At 42.3% G+C, this 14999-nt stretch overlaps 1 protein-coding gene across 1 annotated transcript in view; it reads left to right on the top strand.

The window, feature by feature from the left end:
- HAS2 (hyaluronan synthase 2) overlaps positions 1–14999 on the top strand; it is a 29757-nt gene that overhangs the window by 3026 nt on the left and 11732 nt on the right. The window contains exon 2 of the mRNA XM_006739332.3: positions 10328–10954. Coding sequence (XP_006739395.1) covers positions 10328–10954 — 627 coding nt within the window. The remainder of the gene's footprint in view (positions 1–10327; positions 10955–14999) is intronic.

Here is a 14999-nt window from a genome sequence, read left to right as displayed (position 1 = left end):
GGTTTATAGAAGAGCCTCATAGTTTTGAATTTCGTAAACACTTTTATACATGGTTTCCATACCAGCTTTCTTTTAAAACAATTTTTTTAAAGATCTTATTTATTTGAGAGAGAGAGATAGTGAGAGAGAGCTTGAGCTGGGGTGGGGGAGGGGTAGAGGGAGACGGAGAAGCAGACTCCCCACTGAGCCGGGAGTTTCATGTGGGACTCAGTCCCAGGATCCCAAGATCATGACCTGAGCCGAAGGCAGACACTTAACCAACTGAGCCACACAGGTGCCCCTAAAACAGTTTTTTTTTTCCTTGAAATTTTAAGCACAGACCATTCACAGATTCATTTATCTATTTTTGGAACTGTGGGGGAAAACCCTTATGGATAATGTGTAGGTCCCCTTTGGCAAAGTTATATTACAGTGTTACATTTTTTAATTGAAGTATAGTTCACACACAAAGTTACATTAGTTTTAGGTGTATAACATAGTCATTGAACAAGTTTGTACTTCATGCTATGCTCACCACCAGTGTAGCTACCCAACCCACCTCATCATCCAACAATATTACAATACCATTGACTGTATTCCCTATGCTGTACCTTTTACCCCGAGACTTATTTACACAGTTACATTTTTTTTCAATCTAAGAACAAGTGGCTCGTTACGTTATTAGCTTCCTGACTTTTGCATAATATGGGAGTGATGAGTTAACAAAGTAACTGGAGAACAGAGCATAAACTCCACTGTCCCTTTCTGGGTTCTGTTTTTTGTTTTGTTTTGTTTTTAATCCAAATTCACTCAGGTTGTGTCCCACTAAGAGGCTGCAAGGACCAAGCCAGTTGCAGCTGGTATGACAGCTGAATGGGGGAGACAGCTCCCTGTACAAAGATCATTTCTACCCCAACTTGGTTTTAATCCTTTCCTCTCTAGGGGCAATCTGCGTAGAATAAGTATCACCCCACCGCATATACCTTAAATTATTCAAGTGTATTTTGAATGTCATCAACGTATACAGATGTATAGAGTTTGTATATATATTGCCTTGTCCATAATCTATCTTTCCAAGTTACGCCCAAGGTAGGGCTTGAACTCATGACCCTGAGATCAAGAATAGCATGCTCTACTGACTGAGCCAGCCAGGTGCCCCTCACAGTCTAGGAAAATGTTGCTGATATAGGAGTCAAAATAAATATAATGAGGTTACACTCTTAAATATTTTTTTAAGATTTTATTTATTTATTTATTTATTTATTTATTTATTTATTTATTCATGAGAGAGAGAGCAGGCGTGAGCAGGAGCACGAGCTGGGGAGAGGAGCAGAGGGAGAGGGAGAAGCAGGCTCCCCACTGTGTAGGGAGCCAGATGTGAGCTGGATCCCAGGACCCTGGGATCATGACCTGAGCAGAAGGCAGACCCAGCCAACTGAGCCACCCAAGCGCCCATCTTAAATATTTTTTTCAACTTAAATAATAAAATATTTATAAAAGAATGCCTCTAAAATGCATAATTTTTACTGCAAATTTTTAAAAAGCAAATAGGATGCAGTTCACATTTTAATGGAATTTGTCATACAAAAAAATATACTCAAAGAAGTCTTTATAAATAACCATAGTGTAAGGCAAAATATAATAGGGCCCATAAAAAAGTAAAATAATAGCTACTGTTTATCACATGTCTAATATGTATCAGGCACTGAATTAGATACTTTATATACATTATATCTAATTCCAGCCCCCATAAAGAAAATTTTGTAATTAAAGGAACCTTGCCTCAGAATGATTAAGCAACTCAATCAAAGTCACAGTGTTAGAGAGGACTGTGGATGCAATTTAATCCAATACTTCTTGAATGTAATGCCCCTGAGCTGAATTATGCTGCAGCTGGACTAGTCAAGTTTTATGGGGGCTTACACTGAGGAGAAACCACATCTGAGAGATCAGAAAAGATTTCATGAGGAGACTTGGCATTTGTGGTTCGTATGGCTACGTGGGATTCTGACCTATGAAAATAGTGTCCAAGAGCCAATGGAGGATGAACATAGAGAACTAAGATTGCATGCCAAGCCTTTCTGCAAACTTTACCCTTTGCCATGCTGAATTTTAGGATGAAGTTTATGATGGTGAAATTCAGGAACCAATAGGGCAGTTGGGAGAAGTGGCATCCTAGGAGTGATCGATCAATACTGATGGTACAAATGATATCTGAAACCTACAGCTCTGGATCCAGACACAGCTGGGGTGACAAGGCCTTTGAAAGGCCTATTGCCTAACCTTGCAAGCTTACTCGCTCCAGGGTCTCTGCTAGGATCAATGCAGCGGGACTGGAGAGACAAAGGCCAACTTCAAAGCCAGAGAGGAAGAGGAGGTCAGAAGGGGACAGGATGAGGGTCATGTGCTCTAATATGTCCCAGAGGGTAATGTGCTGTAATGTGAAGACTATTGAGAGGCTTCATTTGGGTACTTTTACCTCGGATTTCTGGTTGAGGACAGTAGCAGAGGTAATACAAAGGAGGGATGCGTATTGATACAAATAAATCATTGAAGTTTTCTTAGACTTTAACCCAGTGATTGCCAAACTTTGTTGTAATTAGAATTGCTTAAGATTTGAAAATTACTCATGCCCTGTTAACACCCCATAGCAATGAACTCAGAATGTTGTGGAAGCCACACATGAGTAGTTTTTACAGACCCCGCTAAGCAATGTGGATGTACGTGAAAATTGGGGAACCCCTGCTTTTTACGTTTGCTCACCATGCCTTCCTAATCCACCCTTAGCAGGCAAATGGCTACAAGCAGCAGAGTATGTCTCATCTTACAAAGAAGCAGGTTTCCATGTTCCTTGGCTAGTGTCACCTGCCTAAGTTAATATTCTTAATTCTAATCATTCTACATATGACTGGAGGCCTAGCCACCCCAATCCCAGCCCCCAGAATACAACAAGTTAGGGGTAAAGAAAACCTGTGTTCTAGAACAGTTCTGCTATTTATGAGATGTGACTTTGAGCAATGCGTTCACTAGGGAAATATTCTTTACATATCTCCTTTTGGCCTCTGTATGTGTAAATATTGGCTACAAATTAAAAAGACAGCAATCTAGTCTTCAGTGGGTTTTAAAATATAATGAGGGAGAGGGACAAGTGCACTTTATCATTTAAGTTACTCTTTCTTTACATTAAGACATTAAAGCTATTAGTATCCCATTGAAGCTGGGATAAATATATATATATTCCTTGCCTACATACAGTAAGCCTGCAAAAAGGTTGCATTCCTGTTTTGCAGATGAGGAAATAAGGCTCAGGGAGTAGATAGATGCCAAAAGGAATTTACTTTTTGTACTCCTCCTTCAGGTGAAGAGCATGCCCACATTGCAACATACATTCATCCTTATAGACACTCAGCTATGGGTGGTAGTGATATGAAAATAAAGTTTCAACCCTATCCCTAAAATTTGAAGTTCAGAGATATTGATTGCATAAGGACACATGGCTCATTCACAGGAACTGTCAGGTAGTCCGATAGCTAAAATGAGGCAGAGCTTGGGCTTCAATCCATTTCTTCCCAGTCCAGCTATGCTCACTATGTCATGCTCATCCCTTATTAACTAACAGTGGATTAGAGGGAAGGGGAGTCAGACTGATTGGGTAGTTAGCAGGAAAGAAACTGTTGGTCGTTTTTTTTTTTAGGTACTTAAATGAGTTCTCTCTTTTAATTTAAAAATCTGTTTTGTGAAGTCCATATGATTATTTCTGTTTTATCTTAGATGAAGAAACTGAAGATGTCTAGTATTATGTAACTTGCTCAGTGTTACCACGCCATTAAAAGGAAGAGCCCCGAATCTGTCGCAATTCAGTCTGGTTCCAGAGACGTGGAGGCATGCATGCCACACACAAGTATATATATACACACACACACACACACACAAGTCATTAGAAACAAACACAGAACAGTATATGGATCGATGGACAGTGAATAGTGTAAGAGTACCAGATTTGAAGTTGGTAAAAGATTATCTCATTATCCCCCATGCCCCAACCTTGACCCCTGAATTCATAAGGTTCGTCAAATTGTAACTCGCAGTTTCTGGAAATGTTTTTGGAAGGCCATTTGCCTTTTTTGACTTTATCATCCTGAGGTCTTCACTAGCTGGTCTGGTACTCCCGACAACCATTACATTTAGATAGCTGGGCAAGAAATTATTATAACTTTTTTTAAAGATTTTATTTATTTATTTGTCAGAGAGAAAGAGAGAGAGCGCGAGCACACAAGCAGGGGGAGAGACAGGCAGAGGGAGAAGCAGGCTCCCCGCCAAGTAAGGAGCCTGATGCAGGACTCAGATCCCAGGACCCTGGGATCATGACTTGAGCCGAAGGCAGACGCTTAACCAACTGAGCCACCCAGGCATCCCTGGGCAAGAAATTATTAAAAAATAAAAGAAAAAAAACCCTGCTGGAGGAGAGGTACCCTTAAGGGTTCAACATATATTCATCGGCCCTGCAGCAAAGATAGGAGAGGGACCTGTTCTTAGTCTGCATTGACTGCCCGAGTCCAAAAGGACTTACTCATTTATTCAGCATGCCTACTATGTGCCAGACCCTGTTTTTGGTACAAGAACACACAGTTGATAGAGATCATCAAGTCCCTGTAGCCATAGAGTGTACATAGGGCTAGTTAGAAAATCAAGCAGAATCTGGGGAGCAGGACAGGGAGTGAAGAGAGGGAGGAATCATTTTAGAAGGGAGTGGTAAGCTAAGACCTCTCTGAAGAGACAGCACTTGGCCCTACTCTCTGTAGCCTTTCCCAGATGCTGGCGACTAATTTGAATTCACTTCCTCTTCTCCCAGATCCCAGACAGAAGGACCACTTCGTGAAGCTATGGGAACTCAGTTCTTGCCACTGCGCTAGTGCTCTGGGAGCAGCTGTTGTTCTGGCTCATCCCACATTGCCTTCTGGTTAATAAGAGGTCAAGGGGGAAAGAGGGCTCTGATACCCAGTGACCTACAGAGTCCAACTTGGGGTATGTGAGCTAACAGCAAGGTTTCTATCTGCTCTACAGGTGGAACAATGAATGCAGGAGCGCCTTTCTCATGGTAATAAAGCAGGATTTTGGCTGCAGGCATGAATAGCACTGCTGTTGCTTAGAAGCAACCACCGGCTTTCTTTGGGATAGGGTCATTCTATGTCCTTTTCGGCTGCATCCACGTAGAAAAGTATATGAGCCCAGAAATCCTCCCAGAGTGTTGGCTGATCTTGTATCCGTTCCTGACTGTCAATTCCCCATTTTCCATAATAGCAGGAAAAGAGTTTTGTTTTTTTTTTTTAAGATTATTTATTTATTTACTTGAGAGATTGAGAGAGAGCACAAGCAGGGGGAGGAGCAGAGGGAGAGGGAGAAGCAGGCTTCCCACTGAGCAGGGAGCCCGATGTGGGGCTCGATCCCAGGACCCCGGGATCATGACCTGAGCCGAAGGCAGACGCTTAATGACTGAGCCACCCAGGCGCCCCAGCAGGAAAAGAGTTTTTGAGGTTCATTTCTAACATTTCCTTACACAAGGAAATGTGGTATTAGCCAGAGACAAAAGGATGCTGCCTGTTGTGTCGTGATGATTCAAATCCATTCAGCAAATACTTACTGAGAATCCTCTAATCTGGCATTATGCTACCATGTGGACCCTACTCCTGGTTTTGGGACCATGTGGACAAGTTACTTATATACTTAAGAGTCTTGGTTTCCTCGTCCTTTGAGATGAAGAATACATTTACCATTTAGAGCTATTAAGATTAAATAGGATCATGTGACTCAACAAAGCAGACAAGACTTGCCCCGGTGCCTGAAGCCTAATGAATGGTGAATGTTAGCTGATATAACAATGATGCCAATGACGATGTTGATGCAGGAAGTTACATCCATTCATTCAGCAAATATTTACTAAATATCACCCATAAACCAGGCAGTGTTTTATGTCCTTGGGGCACATTATTGAAAATAGATTTAAAAAAAAGCTGTTGACTTTGTGGAACTTACAATATGATACATCAAGGTACTCTTTTAACACTTGGCTTAGCTTAGAATTTACTGTGAAGACTAGTACTTATTGAATCACTGGTATCAGGTCTAGTATCAGCTTAAAAATCATGGGGCGCCTGGGTGGCTCAGTTGGTTAAGCGACTGCCTTCGGCTCAGGTCATGATCCTGGAGTCCCGGGATCGAGTCCCGCATTGGGCTTCCTGCTCAGCGGGGAGTCTGCTTCTCCCTCTGACCCTCCTCCCTCTCATATGCTCTCTCTCTCTCATTCTCACTCTCAAATAAATAAATAAAAATCTTTAAAAAAAAATCAATTAAGTTTTGATTTGGGCAAAAAATCCAAGTTTTATGTTTTAAATACTTATGGAAGGTGGATCTCTAAATCCTCTTTCCATGTAGCAGTAAACTCTTATGATCCAGGATGGAACTAACCATATTTTCCAATTTAACAATAAAGTCATATGTCTGACAAGGAGAGTTTGCTTATGAAGCAGAGTATCTGAATTGAGGATTGTCTCAGAAAGTCTCACACATATGGTGCCCATATCTATGAAATTGCCCCCAGGGCGGGGAGTTATAAAACAACACACACTGTGTGTCACTCCTGGAGATCAATGTATTCCCTCGGTAGAGTTTGCTCTGAAATGTGCCTTTTGCCCTTTGGCCTGGCCTGAGATGCTGCATGTGTGGTAACGGGCAAGAATAGGATACATGGCAGAAATATAAAGGTTCAATTTTCACCGTGTTGCAGCAGTTTACTAGCAACTTTTCCCAGGCTTCAAAGGGACATTCTGGAGACTCCTCTGATGTAAGAGGGTGTTCCCACTTCAGCTGGGGCCAGCAGATGCTATGCGAACACTCTCTTTATCTACGTGTGCTGATAAAAGCAAGGAAAATGTGAATAATGGAAAAGAATGGCAGGCAGTTCTTTTGCTGGCTCTGATGATGTTAAACACAAGCAAAACACACACTTCAGCTTCTCCCTGGCAGAGTGTTGTAGCCCCCTTGAAATTTTTCACTCTTGTGAGAATGACTCATGTCTTGGAAACGACAAGTTCCAAGTCTGGTGCTCCCCGTACCTTTAGGCATTGGTTAAGGTTCCCGTTGGCAGTTTTCGGCATCCTGTCAGCTGTTTTAATTAACTAGGGATGCTGTGCTCTCTTGCCTTTCACTGGGAACTCCCCATTTCACCGATCCCCAGCACCAAGAATTTTCCATTGTGTTGGGATTACCTGTATCAGCCTCTGATGTCCTACGTAAGTGCTGGAAAGGAGAGACACATCTGGGTATGTTGTTTTCGCTTCCTCTTTAGCCGATACTTTGGTACTTTAAACTGCATCATGATTTTGGTTTTTTAAAACCCTTTCATAAACACTTTGATTTGGCTCCTCATATCCTCTCCACTTAACAAAAGAAAATAATGCCCACAAGCTAGAATCCTGGTCTCCAGGGTGCTTTGCATTACCTAGGTTGTATTAGTTAGGGTGAAATGGACTCAAAATTCATAGTGGGTAAGCAAACAAACACAAACTCAGCAATTAATTCTGGCTGCCTAAGCATCCAAGGCAGGTCTTCCTGATTGGTGGCTGGCTCCCTTCCACGTGGCAGTTCGAAAACCAGGATCCCTCTATCTCTGGGCTCTGCAATCCCCAGGGACCTTGCTGGTCTGTGCATCAAACCTGCAGAAGGAAAAGAGAGATTGCAGGAGACCCGCCCTCAAGTCCCTTTTGAAAGTGGCCCATCTCAGGTTTCCAAAAGCTGGAACACCAGGGCCAGCCACCCCAAGCCATTTTGTGCTTAGGAGAGGAAACACAATTATCCACTCAGGACCACCTCAGTGTGTAACTCCAGGCACTGGAATAAGAAAGGTGCCTCTTGGATCTGAGTGATGTGTTGGCCACACAGTTGGTAACAACCAACATCATACCAGGTGCTGGGTGGACATTCAATTTTAAGTCAGTTTGGAGTCGGAAAATAGAAATAGCGCATCCAGCAAGGGACTTTGCAGAGATAATTGCTTACCTTAAGTTTCCACTTAAAATAGATTTACGGGCGCCTGGGTGGCTCAGTCGTTAAGCGTCTGCCTTCGGCTCAGGTCATGATCCCAGGGTCCTGGGATCGAGCCCCGCATCGGGCTCCCTGCACCGCGGGAAGCCTGCTTCTCCCTCTCCCACTCCCCCTGCTTGTGCTCCTGTTCTCGCTGTCTCCTTCAAATAAATAAATAAAATCTTTAAAAAAAAAATAGATTTACTTACGTTTCAAAAGCTGGTTGAATTCAAAAAAAGGTCAAGTATTAATTATATATAGATATGACAAAAACCCCGAATTCAGTGTAAATGATTGAAGATGGGGACGCTGCATTTCTACCAATGATGACCTTCCTTATAGTTCGTTATTGGAAGAGGAAGAAAATTAATTTGGGGGGAAAATTATTATTATGGCTTATAATAAGATCTTCATCTTGTGCCTGGCACAGAGCTTCTAAAACCCTTGGTATTTTTGAAGTGAGACGATAGATAGAGGTGTCTTTTGTTATGCTAATGGTGACTTTAAAACGGTCTAAGTAAGGGTGGGGACTGGTGGCTAGTGGAACCAACCATTTGATAGGAGGATTGGAGCATCCAGTCCCACCCCCAGACCTCTGGGGGGTAGAGAGGGGCTGGAGATTGAGTTCAATTGCCAATGGTCGATGATTTAATCAAATATGCCTGTGTAATGAAGCCTCCATAAAAATGCAGAAGGAGAGAGTTGAGAGGGCTTCTGGGTTGGTGAACACAGAGATTTGGGGATTGTGGTGCTCTTGGAGAGGCATAGAAGCTCCGTGCCCATTCCCCAGACCTTCCATCTGGCTGCTCCCGAGTTATGTCCTTTTATAATAAACCAGTAATCTAGTGAGTAAACAGGTTTCCTGAGTTCTGTGAGCCACTCTAGCAAACTAATCAAACACCAGGTGGGTGGGTCTTGGGAACCTCTGATTTATAACTGGTAGATCAGAAGTACAGGTCACAACCTGGGCTTGGGACTGGTATCTGAAGTTGGGGAGATGGGGGGCAGTCTTGTAGGACTGAACCCTTAACCCGTGGAGTCTGATGCTATTGGGTAGATGGTGTCAGAATTGAGTTAAATTGTGGGACACCCACTGTTGCCTGGAGAATTGTTTGTTGGATATATGGGAAACATCCTTCCCACCCCACACTGGAATGGGGTCCAGGAGCCCCCAAAGACAAACAGAATAACAAAAGTCTACCAGGTAACTCTTCTATGTTCAGCTTTGGAGATACTTAAGGAAATACAAAAAAATTGTCCTCCTATACTCTCGTTGTTCAAAACCTTATTCAGGAGTTATACAAACCCCAGGGAGGAGTACATAACTGGCTGCTATTAAAAGCTGAAATGTGTTTCAGGTCTAATGTATTACAGCTTTCAGAGGTTGGGGAAATTCACCTGTTGAAATTAAGCATGATGCTATTTCTTCCTTAATTTATGAATTATTTCTAAAAACACTTATTGTGTGCTTACTGTGTTACAGTAAGGTTTCTGATCCCCAGGATCTAACCATCTGGTGTTAGTGCTGGTGAATGGAGGAAATAGACTTCTGAACAAAGGAATGCAAATCAGAATTACAGGGGCTTGAGAGATGTATGTACAGGATCCCCAGGCATAAAGAACTTTTAATGTCAACAGAGATTTGGAGTCTAAACTCCTTCATTTAACGGATTAAAAAACCTGAGGCTCAGAGAGATAAAGTGACTCTCTCAAGGTCACACAGCTAGTTGTTGGAAGAGTTAGTACTAGAATCCAGGTATCCTGATCTCCAACCTCAGCTGGCTGCATGGAAATTGTGAGCTGAGGGATTTGCATTGAAGAGGAGATGAAATTTAGCAAAATCTCCTATGCATTTTTCACTGGTCAGTATTAGGAGGTCGGGGGCAACATGGTGTCGAAGAAAGAATGCCTTGCTCACTAGGATGATTAGGTTCTACACCTAGTTATGACCACCTACACAGAGTGCATCCTTAGTAAATGATCTAACATACTAAAAATAATACTTCCATGTATTTGTTGAACATGTCATGGTTTTCAATAGCACTTTGCCACCATCATCTCATTTGATTCTTGAAACAGCCCTCTGGGGTGTACCAGAAGGGCATCCTTATCCCTATTTTGCAGATGAGAAAAACATGCAGCTGGTTAAGTGAGAAAGTGTGGTTGGAGCTCTCCGGTACTTCTAGTCCAATACTCCCCATGATGCCATGTTTATAACAAGTATGGGACAAGAGTGGTTAACCAAGAGTATCATTTGATTATATTACAGATGCATTGTGAGAGGTTTCTATGTATCCTGAGAATAATTGGAACCACGCTTTTTGGAGTGTCTCTCCTCCTCGGAATCACTGCTGCTTATATTGTTGGCTACCAGTTTATCCAAACAGATAATTACTATTTCTCTTTTGGACTGTATGGTGCCTTTTTAGCATCACACCTCATCATCCAAAGCCTGTTTGCCTTTCTGGAGCACCGAAAAATGAAAAAATCCCTAGAAACACCCATTAAATTGAACAAAACTGTTGCTCTCTGCATCGCTGCGTATCAAGAAGATCCAGACTACTTACGGAAATGTTTGCAATCTGTGAAGAGGCTAACCTATCCTGGGATTAAGGTTGTCATGGTCATAGATGGGAACTCAGAAGATGACGTTTATATGATGGACATCTTTAGTGAAGTCATGGGCAGGGACAAATCAGCCACTTATATCTGGAAGAACAACTTCCACGAGAAAGGGCCTGGTGAGACGGATGAGTCACATAAAGAAAGCTCGCAACATGTCACCCAATTGGTCTTGTCCAACAAAAGTATTTGCATCATGCAAAAATGGGGTGGAAAAAGAGAAGTCATGTACACGGCCTTCAGAGCACTGGGACGAAGTGTGGATTATGTGCAGGTAGGTTTCCGAATTCCTGCCAGGGCAAACATACATTTAAATAAAGCAGCTTTTGTATCTCTTCAGGCATATGCTATAGCCCATCCTTGTCCCTCTGAACACAGTACTTCTTTCAGTTCATTTGAAAACAGCGTGACTGCTGAAAGCACAGTTTGAAAGAGAGGAAAAAAATCTTGTGTAACTGTTAAGACTATCTACGAAAATGCTTAACTTATGCAGTGTTATTGGTTGGAAATCAAGATTATTTTGAACAGGAGACCCTTCCTTCCTTCTCATTCCCTCCCTTACCTTCTCTGCCCCCTTGGTTCTGCCAAGTCAAATCCAACGTCATTTTCCACAGTCTTAAAATCTCCAGCCTTGTAAGAAAATAGTGTCTGCTGAGCAGAAAGGTCCTGAGAAAATCTGCAGGCTCAAGAGATGGCTATAAAACGTTTTTCACAGAGACTAGGCAAAATGGGGGTGGTGAGAACAATTTTGATTTAAAAGGGTAAGGAATTCAAAACTGAGAGACAGAAAGAAAAGGAAAACAAAAAAGGGAGAAAAACAAACACACACAAAAACCCTTCCCAGAGCAAAACCGAAGTAATGTTTATTTCACTCCCCAAACAGCATTACCTCACTCACTGCACTTGACCTTTGAAAGCATTTGTGATGGTGTTTGCTCTCATGAAAATGAGACAGGCTGTGTCTGTCATTAATTCCCTGACTGCTCGCCCTTGGGTTTCTCCCCTCTTAGTTCTCATTGAAGCTTTCTTCAGAATGTTAGTAGGGTCCCTGTGAATTTGCTAGTTGCAATTTTCTTGCAGATAATTTAGTTAGATTTTGGCCATGATGATGTGGAAAAGGGAGACCTATCTCTGATTTAAGAAAATCCATTGGGACACCCCTCCAGTCCTCTAATAGGTGAAATTCTGCTTTTCAGGAGACCTATCATATACTTTAGGGGCCTTGATTGCCACAAAGTCATGGCTAGTGGGATGACAGGCTCTGTGTTATGGGATGGGAATGGGCACTGGTTTCAGAGTCTGTTGACGGAGGTGGTAATCCAGGCATTGTTAACTGGATGACCTCGAGCAGGACCACCTCCCCGAACCTCAGTTTCCTGCATAGAATAAACCAATCTCATAAGGGGTTTAAGATTACCATGAGATTAATTTTGGTTAATAGCTGAAGAGTTTTGAGGCATTTTTTTTTTTCAGTTGATACCAATCTGCATATTAATATCTTCTAGGGAGTTGATAGAGTTTAACTCCCAAGTTTCTCCTATTCTCCTAATTTCTAGAACTGTCACAGTACTTTCTAGTTAACTCAGGACATTTTTATGTATTTTCATAATGCAACTTCAGGCCCCGATAGAGGATGAAATGATCCTTTTATTTATTTTAATAAATATTTTCTCTCTCTTTTTAAAAAGATAGATTTATTTATTTATTTATTTATTTGACAGAGAGAGAGAGAGCACAAGCAGGGGGAACAGCAGAGGGAGAGGGAGAAGCAGACTCCCCACTGAGCAGAAAGCCTGATGTGGGGCTCGATCCCAGGACTCTGGGATCATGACCTGATCCAAAGGCAGATGCTTAACTGACTGAGCCACCCAGGGGCCCCTATAATGATCCTTTCAAAGGAAGTGATGGGATGGCTGGGGAACTTACAGAGGGTTTGAAGAATGAAGCTCTGAGCCTAAAATGAGGAAGCATGTTTTGATATTTTGCCTTTAATTCTAGTTGAAACTATTGCTATGTTTGTCATTTCTAATCAAGATGTCATTGTGAGGGTTTCTTTTTTCTTTTCTTCTTTTTTTTTTTAAGCCTGTTCCAAATCCCCTGCTCCCATCATTCTTGTTTTGAATTTTGTTTGTATCCTTGACAACTTGACATTGTGCCTGACCAGGACAAAATAACACAAACTATGAAATGTTAGAGTAGGCTCCTTGCTAGAGCCCTAATCAGGCTCTCAGAGAGACCGACCCAAGCAGCAGCTTTCCCTGGGCCCTGAATCCTGCTGGAACTCTCAGCCCACTCACACAAATGTGGAAAACCTTTTGGCATTCTGAAACCAGGTGATTCCATGCTGCCATCCCTCATCACATCCCCCAATATTTAACCATGTGTTCCCTATAAAAATGGAAATGTCATAAAGGTCAAACCAGTACATTCCCACCATCCATTCTGAGTGACCCAGGGTCCGAGCATTGCAAAGCAGAAGCCACAGAAAGACAAAGGAGAGGGGGTTAAGCATTACAAGTGACTGAATGTGGAGAGCAGGTTGGCCACAGAAAGAAGAAAGTCAAGTGTAGGTGCTCATACACAAGAGAAAGTAGGGCTGGGGCAGACACAGGACCATCTGCTCACATGCTTGCTAACCTGGCTGAAGACACTGCTTAGCTGTGTGGACACGGCCAAGACGATTGGTCTCCTCCAGTTGCAGTTGGGTCTTGGACACTGGTTAGCTCTCTTCCCACTTGATCTTGAGTAGATGTCCTGCCTGTTGTTTCTCATGACCAATTATTTCATGCCTTCACCATTCTCCCAGCGCCTACCCAAACTCCTCCTTAACTAACACATGGCCCTGCCTCCTACAAGAGAAAATCAAACGTACTGCTTCTGAATGCTATCAAGGTCTTCTTTTCTCTTCCTTTTTTACAGTTGCAAAGGTACCCAGCTTCACTTCCTATCTCAAGGTTAACCTTTCTTTTTTTTTTTTTTTTTAAAGATTTATTTATTTGACAGAGAGAGAGACAGCGAGAGCAGGAACACAAGCAGGGGGAGTGGGAGAGGGAGAAGCAGGCTTCCCACGGAGCGGGGAGCCCGATGCGGGGCTCGATCCCAGGACCCTGGGATCATGACCTGAGCCGAAGGCAGACGCTTAACGACTGAGCCACCCAGGCGCCCCACAAGGTTAACCTTTCTGCATACACGCCTGGGCTCTCTGGGTCATCTGGGCTCTCTGGGGCGGCTCCCTCTGGTCTCTGCCAGAGCAAGGCCCTACTACCTGTCCCTCCACCTCTCTCAGCTCTCCTGTTTAGTCTTCTCGACCTAAAGCCAGTCAAATAACTAACACTGACCTAGAATACGGAGAGAAGCTTTAGTCTAGGAGAAAGCCAGCGTGGTAGCAAATTCACCCAGGATGTTAGTGGCTGCTTTCAGAGATAAAGAATACAGGAAAACATAAGTAATGAAGTGAGTAAAGAAGGAAATGAGAAATAAAGAGGAGAATGGGGAAGATTTTCTGAATTTTGAATCAGTGTTTTCTGGAGAGAGCTTTTTGTTTTTCTCAAAAATAGATTCTGATCTGTCTCGTATGGCTTAAGTAAGGTAGGGCAAAACCTTTCTTACTTTTGCAAAATAGTACTTCTATTAGCTTTTTTATTTACTATAGAAACACATGGTGGTGTGTTTAAAAATACGGAAAAGCACAAAGAGCAAAATTAAAATCCTCCACAGCACATAAATGATGCACAGATTCTCAAATTTGATACTTGATAGCATATGCCTTTCTAATTTTCCCTTATTTTGAAAATAGTTTTCAGATTACATTGTATTTACTTTTTTTCATTTGTTTGTTACTTCTTCACAATGTCAGAAGACTTTTTAGGTGTACTTTGATACCTAGATTACATGATTTCTTTATTCTTATGTCCTATTACTGAACCTGGATAATACAACATTAGTGGCCACTGATAACCATGTGACCAAGGTAACTATCATTATCCCCTAATGTGTGGTATTCGGGATATTCCAGGTAGAAAATACATAAGAAGCATAAGCATGTTCTACCAGGGAAGATTATAGGAGACAATTTTATGATTAATTTACTTTGACAGTATCCTAGGTATCCATGTTCCCTTTAGCAGGAGAAAAGTAAGACTAAATTATTCTTTTTTTTTTTTTTTTAAAGATTTTATTTATTTATTAGAGAGCGAGCGAGAGAGAAACAGCATGAGAGAGGAGAGGGTCAGAGGGAGAAGCAGGCTCCCCGCTGAGCCGGGAGCCCGATGCGGGACTCGATCCCAGGACCCTGGGATCACGACCTGAGCCGAAGGCAG

Source organism: Leptonychotes weddellii, chromosome 4 (genome assembly GCF_054177405.1).
Source record: "Leptonychotes weddellii isolate Sample4059 chromosome 4, ASM5417740v2, whole genome shotgun sequence".
In the NCBI taxonomy this organism is placed as follows: Eukaryota; Metazoa; Chordata; class Mammalia; order Carnivora; family Phocidae; genus Leptonychotes; species Leptonychotes weddellii.
Note: the sequence above shows the minus strand (reverse complement) of the source record. Positions and strands in the feature narration are given on the sequence as shown.